The 18,019-nt window shown below is 37.6% G+C and overlaps 1 protein-coding gene across 3 annotated transcripts in view; it reads left to right on the top strand.

The window, feature by feature from the left end:
• Positions 1 to 7,214, top strand: part of VPS13A (vacuolar protein sorting 13 homolog A) — a 107,366-nt gene extending 100,152 nt beyond the window's left edge. For 2 of the 3 annotated variants that reach the window (XM_030237249.2, XM_030237248.2), the window contains 4 exons: positions 334 to 419; positions 1,032 to 1,155; positions 2,548 to 2,622; positions 4,395 to 7,214. In XM_030237249.2, the coding sequence (XP_030093109.1) occupies positions 334 to 419; positions 1,032 to 1,155; positions 2,548 to 2,622; positions 4,395 to 4,445 (336 nt within the window). In that variant the 3' untranslated portion in view covers positions 4,446 to 7,214. Of the gene's footprint in view, positions 1 to 333; positions 420 to 1,031; positions 1,156 to 2,547; positions 2,623 to 4,394 lie in introns of those variants that run through there. The other variant, XR_007780433.1, reaches the window with a different exon arrangement.
• The last annotated feature ends 10,805 nt before the right edge of the window (positions 7,215 to 18,019 follow it).

Below are 18,019 nucleotides of genomic sequence, written 5' to 3'. Positions count from 1 at the left end.
TAGAAATGTATTAGTTAGCAGAAGTTCAGTGTACATCAAAAGTATGTAGAAAACTGAGTCCCAAAATTTTTAGAGAAATTATATTATTCCATGTCAGTTTTGGTTAGGATTGATTTTTATTTACATAGGTGTATTAACAGCAACCAAGTAGTTATGAACATTAGCTATTAGAGATGTTAGTCCTATTTTGACTTAATGAAAGTAGCCTTTTATTCAAAAGTCTATGCTTTGTGCTTTGTTACAGTTTATGTTTTTGGAGCATAAATAACTTTGAAGCACAAAATTAATACATTACTAGCATATTCAAAGCTATAAAACTTTTATCTCTTTTAGAAAATTGAAAATGGAAGATTTGCAAAACTCAGATATATTGCACATGCTATGGTCAACAGTACAGATCTGTTAATGGTAACAAAAAGGTAAACAGTTTTGACTCTAAATAATATGTCCTTAAAACAGTCATAAAAATGTGCATGCCTTGATGACAGCTGATCAGTAGCTGCACTGTCACCATATACGTAGACAAAATAATGGGGAAGGCATGCCTAGTGTGCTGGTAATATTCTTCAACAGTGTCATTATTTTTAGTAGGAGAGTGTTCAGGAGAATGTTATTTCTCTCCTTTTTAAGAAGGGAGAGAAATACTGATTTTAAGATTTCTTTAGCTGAGAAGGATTTGTTTTAAAGTGGGTTAGGCTAAAATTAACTGAACTGTGGGATTCACTTCTGAAGATGTATTGATGGAAAGAAAGAATAATATAGGAACAGTCAGTGTCTAGCAGTGAAGTATGGGGCATCCTTCTCAAATACAGCTTGAAGCAGTGTAACAGTTTTGCTATGAAACACAGTATTTTAAATGCAAGAGAGAGTTTCAAAATTCATTCTTTTGGAAAGTGTGCTGTATAGTTAGAGATCATGAGATGGAACCTGTTTTGCAATGACAAATGAATTCATTAGAGAAAGGATAACATGACAACTTCTAAGTGTTTTTACATTAATTTTAAAAACTACTTTTATTTTCTGGTGCCTAGTGGTGTGTTATTTGTGACAAAAGGGGCGTTTGGACAGCTGACGTGTGAATGGCAATACACTTATGATGAATTTACCAAAGAACCATTCATCGTTGATGGTCGAAGATTGCGCATTGAAGCCAAGGTACATTACTCTTACCATGTTTCGTTATCTTTTTGTGTTACTGTTTATGAAATTGAACTTGGAATTTCTGCTCACTCTCCTCTGAGTTCTTGATCTCCTTTCTATTTGAGATGTACTCAGAGAAAGGAGTTGAAACTTGTCATGGGTGAACTCCTCATATGACTAGTCTCTGACTGTTTTAAGCAGCATAGTGACTTGATGTTTGCGGATGAGATTTTTCCTTGAGCTCTAGGAATTTTTTGTTTGTATGCCCCAACTCATGGTGTATTCATTGTCTGGAAAATGCCGATACAACAAAAGGCTCAGAAGATTGCAGAATATTTTTATTTTGCTCTCTGGGGCATTTTGTCTTCAAAATTGACCATAATGACATGTATATTTTCCCTCTTGATACAAATTGAAGAATGTTGCTCTTAGTTGCATTTTTTCCTTAAAAAAAAATCCTTAAAATTCTTTTCCCTGATAAGCTGGCAAAGGACATAAGGAGAAAGATGTCCACCAATGGCTATTTACAGAGGCAGTTTCTTAACAAAAAATCTTTAATTCTTATTGATCTATTAACTGAACTTAGTTTCCTTCAATAAGTTTCTCTGCCAGTATTTTGTTACTGTTTTTAATAAGCTGCACATATGTAATTACCCATATTGCTTATGAGGACAGTCTTGATGGTGCACAACATCATTCAGTTTTTCACTCAGATTATTTGTTTCTATTGCAGAGAGCATGAAAGGCAGAGCCATATTGGTTTGGAATCCTCCAAACTGGATTTCTGACTGCAAGTGAACTTTTACAGGAGGAAATAATTTTTAGCGTTTCTGCCATTTCAGACAATGCTGAATAACATATCCATCTTTACCCCTGCAGTCATTTCAGAATCCATTAACATGTCTGCAGTATGCTCTTTATTGAAATCTATGGTTGAAAACTGTATTTTGCAAATAACTCCTTACATTTTTCTTTCTGAAGCTTAAGTTGCTGTTTTCAATACCTATGTCCACTATTTGCAAGTCAGTATTGGTGGAATGTCCACTCAAGTAATGACTTGAAGGAAAATTACAAATTAAAACCTTGGGGAGTAATGGATTTTGTTACCACATGTACATTATCTGCCTTCCATTCCTACACACGTTTATAGACCCTTATCCAGGGACTCCATGGTAAAAAGGGGAGTCTGTTACTGCTGGACTGTTCACCCTACTGTGCTTTCATGCAGAAAATGGTCTCTCTCAGGGTATGCGCATGTGATGCAAACATACTCAGATGACTGTTCTTGGTACACATGGCTGGCTGAACCATTATAGCTGCCTTGATAGTAAATAGCATTGTGGTCTTAAAGCCTGTAGTAGTTAACTTCAGTTTTGAATTACTGTTTTGGTTTTGGGTTTTTTTTAGGAACGAGTTAAGTCTGTCTTCCATGCCAAAGAATTTGGAAAAATTATTAATTTTAGAAGTCCAGAGGATGCTAAGGTAAAGTCAAAATACAATTAAAAATATAGTGGTAAATTTAACTTAAAATGTGTAACAGAAATACTCTTAACTTGAAACTATGTATAGTTAAAATTCAATATTTCCACATATCTTTTACAGACATGGAAATAGCAATAATCTACTCAGTAGTGAATTTCAAAAACTGTCAATTTCAACACCAGACTTTTCCCTACATAAATCTTATGAATTACAGCAGTCTGACAAAACACTGATAAACAGTAATGCTTACAAAAATGAAACAATCTAGAATATGAATTAGAATAGTACATTTTAATAGAGAAAAATTATTTGTAAATTACGCGTAGTTTTGTTCCAGGTGGTGGGCAGGGGTGGGGTGTTACTGCTCTGTTTTTAAAATACAGGTTTTTTTGAAGAATGAAGAAAATCCTTAATAAAAATACCAGTAGTTTATGTGATATATGTTAGTGCTGCTATTGTTATACACACTTTTGGTATAACATCTTCGTTTTGACATCATTAGTTTTGACTGCAACAGACTGTAGGGGCAGTTCCGATCTGCTACCAGAAGGTAGCTACTTGTCAAAGTTCTGCCTTGTTTTTAACTAGTGTAGCTAGTAATTTTCACCAAAAAAAAAAAAAATGAATGAGTCTTGTGTATATTTCAGAGGGGTGTGATTCCCTGGGATCATTGTTTGAGACAGCTTTCAAAAGTTGCATTCTCTCATTCATTTAAGTTGCTTTTACGTCTTCTCAATTAGTTTAGGTTGCTTCTGTCTTTGTGAGGGTAGTTTCTAGTTACAGGTAAGTGGTAGCAGTTAACTCTTATATCAGAAAAGTAAGGGCCCTGTGCTGAATTTCACTTGCCTGTAATCTTTGGAGGTACTGAGGTTTTATTTTTTTTTTCTTTTTGGCTGAGTGGATGGGTGGGCAGTGCTGAGGTCCATTAGTTTCTCTGGGAGAGAAATCCCAGCTATGCCCCAGCTTAATCAGGAACTATTCGAAAAGTGAAATAAGTACATCACATTACATATACCACAAGTCTTAACTAAGGCAAAGAAAGGTAAAAAAATGAATACACCTTTCACAAAAATATTGGGGTGTTTATTTACCTAGAGAGGCCCAGGAGCCTCACAAAATCAACACAAATATTCTTATGAGGGGATAGAACCTGATACAGTAACAGGTTCTGATTTGTAATAATCCACTCATCTTTCTTCAAAGCAGTATGCACACTTTTTATGGCAGACCCTCAATATAACTTCACATCCTACTCTAGATTTCCATCTCACTACCCTTTCCCTCAAGCCTCCTTTTTATTTTTTTTTAATACTCTTGGGAAACTAATTTCCCTTTTATGTGAACATTCCAATATGAAATTCCTTAAAAGAAACAAGATACAGTTAAAGCTTTTTTTCTAAATAACCTATCACACTGCTGCCACCTATTATTGTCTTCTGTCTGTTGTGATCCTTGCTTCTCTGTTGTCTTCTCTTTTTCTCAACTCTTACTCCTTGAAGTACAGACTAGGAAAGAAGTTTAATATGAGATGGTATCAAATGTTGAATATTGGTGCTTAAATGGCTCCATTCTCATATTAGAAAGACAGGTGTTTATACTCTACAGAAAAGTTTTTAACACTGTGTTAAAACTTGGTTAGGAAAAGAGCAGTGAAAAAGCAGTTTTTCACTGTCTTTTCAAGTAAAGACAGTGAAAAACCAGTCCAGTTTTCAGCTGCTTTGTCCGTTTTGTACCACAGAAAGATTTTAATTTTTGCTCTTTTCTTTACACAGTGGATCCTTTCCAAACTAGAAGAAGTACGAGAGAGTCAGCCAAAATTGTAATGAGAATTACAATTGGAGAAGCACCAAGATAAAGAACTCTCAACTGCTACCTTTTAATTCCTCTTTCACAAGCAGAACTGTTTGAATATCATCAACAAAAGCAAAAACAGGAAGGAAGGAAGATTTATCCAATTATTTATTATGATCAGAACCATCTGTATCAGAAAAGTAGATGATGTTAGATTTAAATTATGTAATGATAAAAAAAATCTGCCAAGTTTTGTCTTGGTTTGCTTGATTTTTTTAATGTAAGAATTTCAGATTTCATTTTTTATATAAGCAGTATAAAGTGAGTTTGTCTTAACCTTTGATACTGAAATTGAACTCTGGAATAATTCTTATGATAGTATTTGGAGCAAGTCTTGCAGTTTGGATTTGATTGTGATAATCAGTAGTTACTTTATGTTTTGGTTTTAATGTGACTTGAGGCTGCGTTGAAATACAAATTTCTCTGTCAAAGGAAATGTTAAGTTAATCACTAGTGTTAAAATATAAGAAAGAAAATACTGGTCAGAGAATTTGAATTTAAGTCACAAGTGGCTACTTAGTTGACAATACTAGGGCTTTTTGTAAATGAATGGACCAGGTCACAATTAATTTATACAGTACAGTATGGCTTTTAGTGTAAACATTTTTTATATCCTACTCAAGGAAATGTTGCAGCACCTCTATCAATTATTACAGAAAATGTAACAGTTTACAAAAATACATATGGGGGAGAATTAACTCTGCACTAAAAATATGATAAAAGCCTATTATTAGTTAGTAAGTTAGTAACAGTCTTGCAACTCAAGAAGGAGTTTATGGGGTTATAAGTGCACTGTTGCATACCAAATATAAATGCCTTGAATTACACAATATTGTGTGCTAAGCAAAAGACTAGTGGAGTCAAATTTATATTAAATAATAAATATAATATGTCACAGTTGCTTTTATTAAATTTTCTTACCCAGTGAAATTTGTTTCATACCCAGACAGCAGCATTTTATTAGCTTGAATGTCTGCAATTGTTTATTTCTTAGACGTAGTAGTCATAGTATTGTTGAATGGCTATTTACTGCAGTTGATACAAAAAGTACATGAAACAAAACAGTGTTACATGAAGGTTTCCATAAGTTCCCATATCAAAGTCTTCAAAATATCTTGCACATATGGAAAGCACCTACTGCCAAAATATGATTTCCAAACAATAGTTTGGAATATTTATAGCTACAGGATAGAATTCTAACATTGCTGGTGATGCTTGAAGTGTCCAAATTCTTCTGTTATTGTAAATCTAAAACAACTAGCATGTAACATATATTTGCAGATATTTAATTTACTGTAAGTCTTGCCGTTGGTGTTGAGTAACCATTTAGTAGGTTACAACATAGAAGTAATCTTGCAGTTTTCCCCATAAAGTGTAAATGGAATCAAAATATTATAAGGGGATTCAAAGCTATTACAATGATGGTGTTACTCCAGTCATTTTGTACACCAAGTACATACCAAGAGTATTAACTCAGGTTATATCACGCCAAGCTTCCATACTTTGCCTTAGATAAGTAGTGGTTTTAGGTGCACTGAGTACCATTCTTTATCTGTCTCTTGTTTTTCATCCGTCATTTCTGTTTTAGGCATGAGAGTTCATTTAATAGCTCATAATGTTCTTGATAAAGTGTGTGGTTTCCTCTGCATTCCCAGAATTTACAGACTACCTGCTGCAAATTTCACTTAAAATGCATTGTGTATGTACTTTGTACATTCCCATTTGTGTGTAGCTTTTCCATTTACCTGATGGGAAATATTTTCTCTCCACAGAGTCTCTATTTTAATTATTTCTTACATTTATTTTGCCAACTAACTCTGATTCTCAAATCTCAGCTGGCTTTTTGGTAATATTTAAGCAATTTAACTCTTAATTTGAAGGATTTATTTTAAATATGCATATTTGCGGTTAAGCAGCTGATGTTTTGGAAAACATAACAATTCCCCAGAATGGCTTTTTTCTAACAGACTATAAAACATTTTGATCATCTTCTACTAACTAAAAGCCTTAAGACAGGATCTGAAATGTCCACAAGTCAGTGTGGGACTTCTCTTCCGTGTCCCTTGGTTTCCACTTGTTATGAAAATATTATTTTCTACAGGTCCCTTTTCTAGTCCGTAATTTCTGTCTTTTGACTTTGTTTTTTTTAATAAAGCTTTCTCCATACAGTCATGAAAGAATTTTGCCATTTCTTGGCAAACACCAGTTTTCTCCTTTAACTATGTATCACCCCAGAGTGAAGAGAAAGTTATTCAGACTTGTGCCATTGTTTAATTTTCTGGATTACTGCAGGTTGTATGATGTCTACTCTGCTGTGCCTCATTCCTTATTGCAATATGCATATTTTTTTCAACAAGAAGGCTGAATAAGTATGTTTTTACTGAAAGTGTATATGCAACTAGAAAAGGGGATCTCGATAAACATTAAAATGTAGGCATTTGGTTCTGCCCACTGTGGTGTTTAAGAGTTTATCTTGGCCTTTACTGAAATGGTGAAGAACTGCTCCTCATCTATATGACTGTTATGTAAATGTAAAACATTTGTGAAATGCCATTTGGGTTCTCAGTTTGCTAAGGGTTACAATTACCTCTAAAAAATTAGTGAAACATTCGTAAGTCTGATTGTTGCACTCTGTTTTTGTTCAGCTGCATGGCTTTCATAGCATGGCTCTCTTGGTTTCCACTCCACCCTACCCCCCCTTCTTAATCTCTTAATCTTGAATAAAGTGAAACTGAATTTTATTTGACTGAAATGTGATTACTTGTTTTCTTTATGTACTGCTTTAATTAACAGATAATGCCATTCATTACTCAGAATTTCATAGGTCAAGTCAAATCCTGTCTCTGAGAACACATGGTCAAACTTCTTTTGCAGCCATCTCAGGAAAACAGAATTACGGATTTTAGAATTTACCTTTGGTTTATTGTTTTAAGACAAGTTTTTAGTAACTGGATTAACACGTATCAGTTCCTTTTTTTTTTTTTTTTTTTTGAGGTGTGGGGTTTTTTTGGCTCTTGATTTTTGTTGGGTTTTTTTCTTACGTTGCAGTATTGAAAAAGACAATGATGTTATAAGAGAATAGAATCACGGAATGATTTGGGTTGAAAGGGACATTACAGATGACCTGGTGCTCTTGTCAAAAGTTCTTTGTGAGCTTTCTTGTAGGCCCCCTTTAGGTATATGAGGCTGCTACATCATCTCCCCAGAATCTTCCCCTCCCAGACTTTAATCTCCTGAATTCTGTCTTCATGAAAGAGCTGCTCCAGCCCTCAGCCCATCTTCCTGGCCTTCCTCTGGACCATCTCCAACAGGTCTGTGTTTTCTGTTGAAAACCACAGAGCTGGCACAGCATTCAAGGTGCAGTCCGTGAAACTGAAATAGAGGGGCAGAATCCCACCCCCCTCCACTGCTGGCCACACTGCTTTGGATGCAGCCCAGGATACATTTGGATTTCTGGGCTACAAGTGCAGTTGGCTGGGTCTTCTTCCATCCTCTCATCCACCAGCACCTCCAAGTCCTATTCAGGGGTGCTCTCAATGCATTCTCTAGTGAGCCTGTACTTGCGCTTAGAATAACCCTGAAATTCTCTTTTCATTTTGTTTTTCTCATCATAAAGATTGTATGTATGCCATTAATTATTTGTTATCTTTAGCGTTTTACAAAACTACTCTTACCTGCAGACTTGGGAATTTTCTGCTCAGTATATGCGAGTACATCTATGCATCACCTAAGAGACAAAGCTTTATCTAATCTGTGAAATGATGATCTTATGTTGCTGTGCCCCTCCAAATGCTTGCTCAGAGTCACCCAGCTGGCACAGCAAGTGGCAGGGACACTCTCCTGATCCTCAGGAGCGTAGGAGAGCAGCTTTCACCTTGCATGGGCAAGGCTCCTTGCAATGGCGGCAGAAGGAGGAGTGGACTTTGGTTGAGGGTTCAGTCTGGGTTTATTGGAGAAACACAGGAAAGGCATCAGCAGCTCAGGGGGTCGGGGCAACCCAATACACGCAGGGCTGGGTTGTGTGGCGTGTTATAAAGGGGGGAGGGAACAGGGGACGGGCTCACCCAACTGCCAGTGAGGTTACAGGAGGGCGTGGGGAACAGGGAAACAGGCATTTAGGGGAAACAATGGGGGTAATCCAGGGGGCCCCAGTGCCTGAACCCATCACTTGACCCACTTGGTAGAAGTTTCTAGAGGGAGGGGATGGGCTGTCAAGTGACAGATAGGACACCAGGGAGGAGTCAGGGGAATGACAAAGCAGTTTTTAGGGAACAGGGGAGGAGGCAGGGTAATTGGCAATGAAAGGGAGGGAGGAGGCAACAGGGACAGAACCATTGCAACGGGAGGAAAAGTGGAACAAACCACAGTATAACTTATTACAAATAAAACGTATGAAAACACAAAAATCTTAGTCACAGTTTTTGTTTTTGTGACTGCAAGAATCTAAAGTTCACTGACCATGTGCCCAAGATTTTGTAATTTGGATGTGATTGTCTTCATGGCAAATCTGGAACAAGAATTCTAAATATTCTTATTATACCTCAAGGGAAGAGTAGGTTTGTTTTAAGTCTGCTCCAACAAAAAGTAAAAGAACGTCTTATGTAATTTTTTGTTTGAACTTGTCATGGTACAGCAAAGGCTGAAACATATGGCTGCCAGAGCAGGCATGATGAGATAGGACACTAATGCGCAAAAAGGGGAGAAAATGGAATTCTCTTTTTGCTGGATGTCTCTGAGTGTTTTTTTTATCTTTGTGCATGTTCTCTTCTTGTTACATGATGCAAATTGAGGACTATGTGCAGAGGTTTGTCTTGGTAAGTGCTTTCATGGATGCTTTTGATTGTTGGTTGTGAAGTGTGACAATAAAGCAAACTTGTGCCGATGGGTCCTGCAATGGTAACAGTCTCAACATCTGCAAAACTTGTACTCCAGCAAAGCCAGGCTCCTACATTCATGGTGGAAATGTCCTACTCATATACACAGCAAATCTTGACTCTCAGAGGAAACCTCTAAGAGTTTAAACGTATTTTTCTGGAAATCCCAGGGGGCTCAAAACTGGATCAAGCAGTCAAGGCATTTGGGCATTTTATATGCCTTCTTCTAATAAATCTGCTGCCCTAGAAAAGTATTTCACTGATGTCTTTTCATGTGACCAGAATTTTTACAGTAAAACTCCATTACCTATAGATCTTATGACAATAATTGCTTTTGAATTATTTTCTGAGCAACAGTGGTTAATTTAGGACAGTAAGTTTGAGTACTTCTTTGAGTACTTCTAAAGGAGTGTTCAGATGACATGATGGGAACATGGATGATATTCACACAGATGGGCTGTTGTATAGTGTGCTTTCCATCACCCTCTCCTTGGCTGCCTCTCCTTCAGCAAGTGGCTCTGTGTCCTGTACCTCATCCCCAGGTGTTCTTCACTGTTCCCTCAGCATAGAGAACTGCCATTCACTAGTATGGACACAGTGTTATAGGTCAGTGTCCTTCACTTCCTTAAAAACATAAAAGCATTGTTAAGAAGGGGCTTCTCCTGATTTTCCAACGTTAAAGAAAAAGTGGATGAGTCAAACATTACAGACTGTTTTCTTCTGGAAACATTACTTTTTCTGTACTTCTGGGAAAAAAGGGATCTGTGTTGTTTACTATGTGAAACTGCAAACATCTTTCATGAGCAGGGAAAGGTCAGGGTGTGCTTTCCCCAGGACTGAGCTGTGATAGCTATCACCTGGAGGCACACACAAGAGCACTACTCAAACTGAAAAGTCAGTAGAACTTTTTTATTTTTCTGTGCCGCATAGAAATTGTTATTTTATGCCAATAGTAAAAGCTATTGCTATATTATTTTTCCTTAGAAAAATTTTGATGTATTTAAGTAGAGGAGGAACTTGGCACATCTTTTGAGGTTAATTACTGCTATTATGAGGCTGTTCTACTAACATGCTGTACTCACCAGTGTTGTTTGGTGAGCTGATAAGTGCCAGTAACCTTTGCGAGGTTTGCATGGCAAGAAGAGCTTTCAAAATTGCCCCCATGTCTTTATTATTTTGTCTGAGAACTGTTGCCACAGTGAAGGAGAACTGAATGTGCTATTAGTGGTGTTGCCATTTTTAGTGGAGGGGTTTGTCGTTGGGCAGAAAATGTGGGAGGTAGGAAAATGGCTGGAAATCTTCTAAAGAATTACCATTACGGCTCTCTAAGCCATGGAAAACTACCCATGAATTTTAATAGCAAGGGAAATGCAACGTGCAAAAACCAGATTATGTTAGTGACTTGGAGGAATTTAAGGCCTACTTAATCACAAGTACCTGTGGATAATCTTTCAGCTCCCATGGCAATGAATGGTGGGAACATTTGTTAAGTGCCGTGCTCTTTGAGAAGTGTAATTGTAAAGCATTTGAACAAAAATGTAGTGATATGCAAGAGTCACCAATAATTAGTATTTTGTAATTACTGTTAGAACATCCAAGGACTTGTTCTATCAAGACTACAGAGAGCTACTTCTGTAAAACATAACAGGCTTACCCTAGTCTTTCAACTACATTGCTCAGAACAAGAATATAAAAATATCTAGCACCCTAAAAACTCTAACTTGTTATTTTTAAGGCAATACTGTTTCAAATTTTATAAGCTATGATTGTAAATACTAAATTTTAAAAAATCTGAAGAAAAAACCAACTGGACAGCAATGTAGCCATGTACATTCTTCTAAATACACTTGATTCTATAGCTGTCAAAAATAACTCACAGTCAAAAATAAGATGGGAAATATGAACACAATATTTTAAATATACAACTTGTAGAAAGGAATTATTTAAAACTCTTTTAATTCATATTTCTTCAGTAAATATAAATCCCCCTTCCATTTCCGTAAATAGTATTTCAAAAGTATTTCACCGTTTTTAAAATGAACTCAGGCTGTATTATGAGCAAACCACACTTTGTGGCTGCAACCATGTTTTTCTTTAAAACAGATCAAAATCCCTCAGGTTTAATGGACTTGACAACAGCAAAGACAAAATTAGTATTTTCTGTCTGAGGCACAAGCAGGAAAGATTATCTCCTTGTCTGGATTCTGATCCTGATACAGCTCCAAAATTAAGTCTCTGACAGCTTTGACTTCTTGTTTAAATCATAATTCAAAGCACAATTTGTGGTTTTGAACAGTTAAAAGCTATGGGTTAAGGAAGAAAAATGTGGACAGTATCAAAACAGGTTAATTTTGTATTTAAATATAAAATTACCATAAAGACATAATCCGCTGTTAGGTTTTTTCCATTCATCTGTTAGTGGAACAAAAGCTGTTTGCAACACTGCTTTCTGAAATGTGAGTTGTATGCTTTTTTCAAAGCTAAACCTTACAGGCCAACAAAATTTTTTCCAGAAGTCTACTGAAATTATGCAGCATATATTAATAATTCGCTACGCTGTCATAGTTTGTCAATGACCATGAGAGAAATTAAGTTTTCCAAAACACGCAGAGTAAGTAGGATTCTCTTTGGCCAAGAAGGGAACATGAGTTTTCTCTATAGCTAATAAATTAATATAATATTTCTAATTTCTGATAGTAGGATTCAACATAAAATCAAGGAATCATTTACGTTAGAAAAGACCTCCAAGATCATCAAATCATCACCTTGTCAACTAGAACGTGCCACATCCAGTTGTTTTTCAGTACACCTCCAGGGATGGTGACTCCACCCACCACATCCTTGGGCAGCCTATTCCTGAAGCTCCCCTGGTGTAGGGTTAAGCTTGATACATGTCTTGCAGAATATAATCCTGTATTATACAATAGGATACCTAATATTTTTGGTGATGTAAAGCATCAGTAATGTTTCTTAAGGAAAGTTATTCAGGCTGCTGTTATAACTTTGACTTTTTCTCTCAAATCCACTGAACAAAATTTTTCTCATAATTATTTCTATTATATGACAGGAGGAATAGAAGCATCTACTGTTGTGACCCTTTGCTTTTTTTGTTTCCTCTCCTCCTTCTTTCAGTGTCTCCAGCTTGCTTCCATAACTTTATCTAACTGGAAGTTGTAAACATATTTTGGGGCTTTAGCAGTTCTATCAGGGCCCTCTCTTCCAAACAGCTACAGTCAGGAGACAAACTGTTAGCTCTAAATGGAATTAAACTACATTCCAATAGGAGCACTCTGCTTACGACAAATACCTTGTCTCTCCACCACCCCTCTCCCCATCCAAAACTTAATTAAATAGTAGTTAAGCATACCCACTAATTGAGTTGCTTGAATTGGGAAGCTTCTTTCATGTAATAGAAATCTTTTAAAACCATGTTTTAAAACACCATTCAAGTTAGAGTGTTAACTTTGGAAAAGAAAAGGAATGGAAGCACATACGTCCAACACTCATTGAATGCGAAAGCTTAAAGGACCATGGAAAGAAAGCTGCAGCTGTTACTTTCACAATTGTATCCTGAATCATTTGACAGGTCATCTTACCTAAACAGAATATTTTCTAAATAAAAAGAACTCTCAATAATTCCTGCAGTTGGCACCAGTACTCCAAGAATATCTTGACAAGTTGGCATGAATGAGAACATAACAATATGACCAAGGTCACCCAACAAAAACAAGATGAAGGCATTATCATAAATGAATCACACAGACTCAAACACAGAGTAGTAACCAGCAATCACAAAAGCGTTCCCACAGAAGCAGCTAAATAGAAATTCATTTGTACACGGCCTTAGCCCAGTTGTTGCTGACATAAAACAATAAAACCGTTTAACTTTTGTTTGAATAATCTTTGCTATTGCCCCAAAATAAACAGAGGGATTAAGATCTGAAGACAAATATAAATATCAGTCTAGTTATAATGTTTAGCAATACCAGTCTCTTCATCCATGGTGCTTATCTAGCACAGTAAAACAAAAGGTTGAAAACAAAGCTTCAGATTTGAAAATGAGACTTAGAGACAAGGCATTTACTTTCTCATCTGACTGTGCAGTTATTCTTAACCTTACTCTTCTTAGCTCCACAAATCTTACGGTTTTAAAGGCTGAGTTTAAATTTTAGGATATTTCCTGTGCCTTGATAAAATGTGTGTGTGTGGGTGAGCAGGGCAAGATTGCTCTCTGCAATCTGCTTTCCCACCACTAGACGTCAACGTTAGATCATCCAAAGCCCCAAGAAGGGCTGAAGTCCTAGGAAGATTAGAACAAAAGATAGGAGGTGTATTCCAAATCCTACACCATGGCTGTAGCACAAACCTTCCTTTATTTAAACACCAATTTCTCTCTCCCTGTTCCTTTTATGGAAAAGCAAGGACTTCCATGTATTCTTCCCTTGCTGCCCCAGCATCCCTCACATTTGGAATACAGAATAAAAAATACTTACAACGTAACCCCTTGCTCAGAGGAGTTTTTTTATTCTTAAGAGAATAAAAAAATTCATCCTCTTCAGTGATGTAGCAAACTATTGTTGAGATTTCATGTAAGTAACAGTAAAAGGAAGGTTTAATAAAATTGAAAATAATTACTGATTGTGACTGATTTCTTAGAAAATGAGGCTATAGTACACCATTAAATGACATCCTTCTTCAGTGTAGGATTATTTAAGGAAAATGCAGACAAACATATAACAAGAATGATAATGCTTGACACAGAGGAGCAGATTGCCTATGTGTAGCTGTTCTGAGTTAAATTTTACCATAAATGCATAATCTAAATATTCCTTGCTGAAATTTAACCCTATTACTTCTCAGCCTTGGCAGAAATAGAAATGTAATTCTGTTATCAGAATAAAGCTCCCCCTGCTTTATCCCCTCCCCTCACCAATTAAATGATTTGAAAACTGGGGGAGAAACTTATCTTCATTCTTATTTATATGCAAAACATTTCATGTAACTGAACTGTCTGACCTGCCTTCTTGTTGTCAATATATTTTGTACAGTTGTTTCTCATGATTTTCCCCAAGGGAAATTCAGTTATGTACAAGCTGTGCTGATCTCAGAACTGGGAGGAAGGATGGTTCCAGAATGTTTAGAATGCCTAAAATTAGTTAGTTTCATCTCTCCAGCTTAAAATTTGCTGTATTCCACTGACAGGTACCTCAGCCCAGAAATGGTATAACTAATAAAATCAGAGGGAAACCATCTCTTCTTTATGAGGCAGCATGTGCCCAGGCAGCCAAGGCCAATGGCATTCTGGCCTGTATCAAAAATAGTGTGGATGACAGGGCCAGGAATGGGATTGTTCCCTGTACTCGACATTGTGAAGGCCACACCTTGAATCCTGTGTTCAGTTTTGGGCCCCTTACTCACTACAGGAAGGACAGTGAGTGTGTCCAGAGAAGGGGAACAGAGCAGGAGAAGGGTCTGGATCACAAATCCTGTGAGGAGCAGCTCTCTTCCAGACTGTCTAGCCTGGAAGAAAGGAGGCCCAGGGGACATCTTCCCTATGGCATTCTACATTTCTTTGAATGGAAGCTGTAGTGAAGTGGAGGTTGGCCTCTTCCAAGTAACAAGTGACAGGATGAGACAAAATTGCCTTAGTTTGCACCAGGGGAGATAAATGTTGGATATAAAGAAAAAATTCTTAACCTTAAGTGTTTTCAGAGCACAGGTTGCCCAGGGCAGTGGTTGAGTCACCATCCCTGTGGTGTTAGAATGTTGTGCAGAAGTGGCACCTTGAGACATGGTTTAGTGGTGGACTTGGTAGTGTTGGGTTCATGGTTGGACGTGATGATCTTAAGGTTTTTTCAAAATGAAACAATTCTTTTGTTGTCTTCTCTAAGTCTTGTTTGTTGCTGTAATTAGGCATGGTAATTACTGCTTAGAGGGGCCTGAGAGATGCTATTCCCTTTGTCTCTTGTAGAATTCGTGAATTCACAGAATCATTAAAAATGCTTGGGATTTTAAAGATGTCTTAGCTTCAACCCCTACCACAGGCAGGAACACCTTCTGCTAGATCAGGTTGCTCAGACGTCCTCCAGCCTGTCCTTGAAGACCAGGTATATGAGTTGCACAAACTACTCAGCAATTTCTTTCTTTTATCTAGTCTAAACCCACCTTCTTTCAGTTTAAAGCTGTTTCCCCCATCCTAGTCCAACTTCCTGAATCTTTCCGGAATTCCTTAATTGCCTCAACTTTTTTTTCCAGCAATGTTGCTTTATTCACTACCACTTCTTTCATCATCTAAGCAATTAAATTATTGCACAGCTGTAAGAAAGGATTGCTATTGGCATGCAATGCAGCACATTTCCCCCTTTTTTATTATATTCTTTCCATCAATGAGACTAGGCATCACAAAGGAACCTAGGAGAAATCAAGCACTTTCAACCCTTGAATGCATTTAATTTTCAAGTAAATGACTGCTGTTGAATGTTTGAACCTCCTAAATTTCAATAATGCCAAGTATGAGGTCCTGCACCTGGGTTGGGGCAGTCCCCTACACCAATATAGACTGGGGGACAAAATGCAGAGAGAGCAGCCCTGAGGAAAAGACTACTGGGGATACTGGTGGATAACAAACTAAATATGAGCCAGGAATGTGTGCTTGCAGCCTGGAAAGACAACTACATCCAACTGACCAGTGTAGCCAACAGGTTGATCTCCCAAGACATCTCTTGAGATCCCATCCTGGTATACTCCAGGAATATAGCTCTGGAATCCCCAGTACAAGAAAGACCTGCTGGGATAGTCCAGTGAACAGACCTTTTCAGAGGCCTGTAGAGGAAGGACAAGGACCAATGGCTTTATGCTGAAAGTGGGTAGATTTAGCTTGGATATAAGGGAGAAATGTTTTATGCTGAGGGTAGTGAGACACTGGAACAGGTTGCCCAGAGAATCTGCAGGTACCTTGTCACTGGAAGTGTTTAAGGTCATGCTGGATGAGGCTCTGAGTAACCTGGCCTAGTGGAAAGTGCCCCCAAAGTAGCACACTGGACTAGAGGATCTTTAAAGGTCCCTTCCAAACCAAACCATTCTATGATTGGAAGCATTGTCCTCTGTAACTGTTGAACTGGTACATACTGATGTTTGCCAATACCTTTAGGGGTCAGCAAAATAATTGTTCTAAAATTCATTAATATTGTAATTAATTATTTAGCAGGTAGAATATATATTTACTGGTCACAGTAAATTCAGCTGGCCTACACTTTTCCCAGTACACTGATAGATATCAAAACCTTTTAACTTAGATCCAATGTAAAAATGAAATAAGCTTTCTTGCTTACCTCTTATTGAGGACACAAATGGTAGTGCTGCATACAGACTTGGCTTGGATCTGCAGCAGTGAATTCCTGGGTCTGTGGAGGACCAGGCATGACCATGTTGTTTCTCAAACATTCTGACTGTTGTAACAGGACAATTGTGCTTAGAAGAGAGTGTCCCGCAGAGCTGGGGTGGCGCTGTGCTGAGCCAACTCGTTTTTCTGCCTTGAGACTCCTTCTCAATCCATCCCCTCTGCCAACAACTTACCTCCTCGCCGAGGGTCCCAAAGGGCTGGCTCCTTAAGAGCATGTGTAAGCAAAATGGTGTGAAATATCTAATTTACATGAGAGGTGTGCACCATACAGCCACTCACTCACTCCCCCACCAGGGAGATTGGGGAGAAAATTGGAAAGGTAAAAAGTAGAAAACTTATGGGTTGAGAGAAAGACAGATTAATAGGAAAAGCAAAAGCCATGCACACAAGAAAAGCAAACCAAGGAATTAATTCTCTGCTTCCTGTGGGCAGACAGGGTTCAGCCATCCCCAGGGTCCCACATTACAGTGACCCAGGAAGATAAATGCCATCACTCCAAACAACTGCCCATTCCTCCTTTTCCCCCCAAATTCAGATACTGAGCATGGTGTTGTATGGTTTGGAACACCCCTTTGGTCATCTGTCCTGGCTGAGTCTTCTCCCAACCTCCCAGCTGCCTTGCCAGTGGGGGTGTATGGAAAGCAGAAAAGGCCCTGGCTCTGTGTAAAACCTGCTCAGCAGTAACAAAAAACCATCTCTTATACCAGCACTGATTAGAAAGGCTGGAGACCCTGTGTCTTGAACATACACTTTCTCTGTATTTTCAACCTTTCCTGAGAAAAGATATGCAAAACAATTTTGATTCTGAATTACTGTTCTTTCAATTTACTGAAGACTCAGAACAGACATCGTTTTGTAGAGAACCTAAAGGGCAATGTCATGAAAAGGCACATCACAGCATTTTGACTGGGGTTGATTCTGGTTTCATTCCACACTAAAACTTTGTACATGTAAGGGGAGTTTCATGATTTGTAGCTGCAAAACCAGCTTTGTAATCAGGGTCTTGTGAGAAGAATTATTTCATAAGCATCTACATCTGCAAACCTCAGTCACCTTATGTGGCCGAGTACCATGTAACATCAGGATTAATCATCAATTTGACGGAATATAACAAAAGGGGTTTAACACAGACAGCTAGTCTCATGCTATAATTCAAAGAAAGGCAAAGTCTTACAATGAAGTAAAAAGTTACTTAAAGCACAAAGTGATTACAGTATAAAGCTGTGGGCACATCTTCCTCATTCTCAGTAAACAGGCATGTTACTGAATA

Source organism: Serinus canaria, chromosome Z (assembly GCF_022539315.1).
Source record: "Serinus canaria isolate serCan28SL12 chromosome Z, serCan2020, whole genome shotgun sequence".
Taxonomy (NCBI): Eukaryota; Metazoa; Chordata; class Aves; order Passeriformes; family Fringillidae; genus Serinus; species Serinus canaria.
This window is presented reverse-complemented; position numbering and strand designations above follow the sequence as displayed.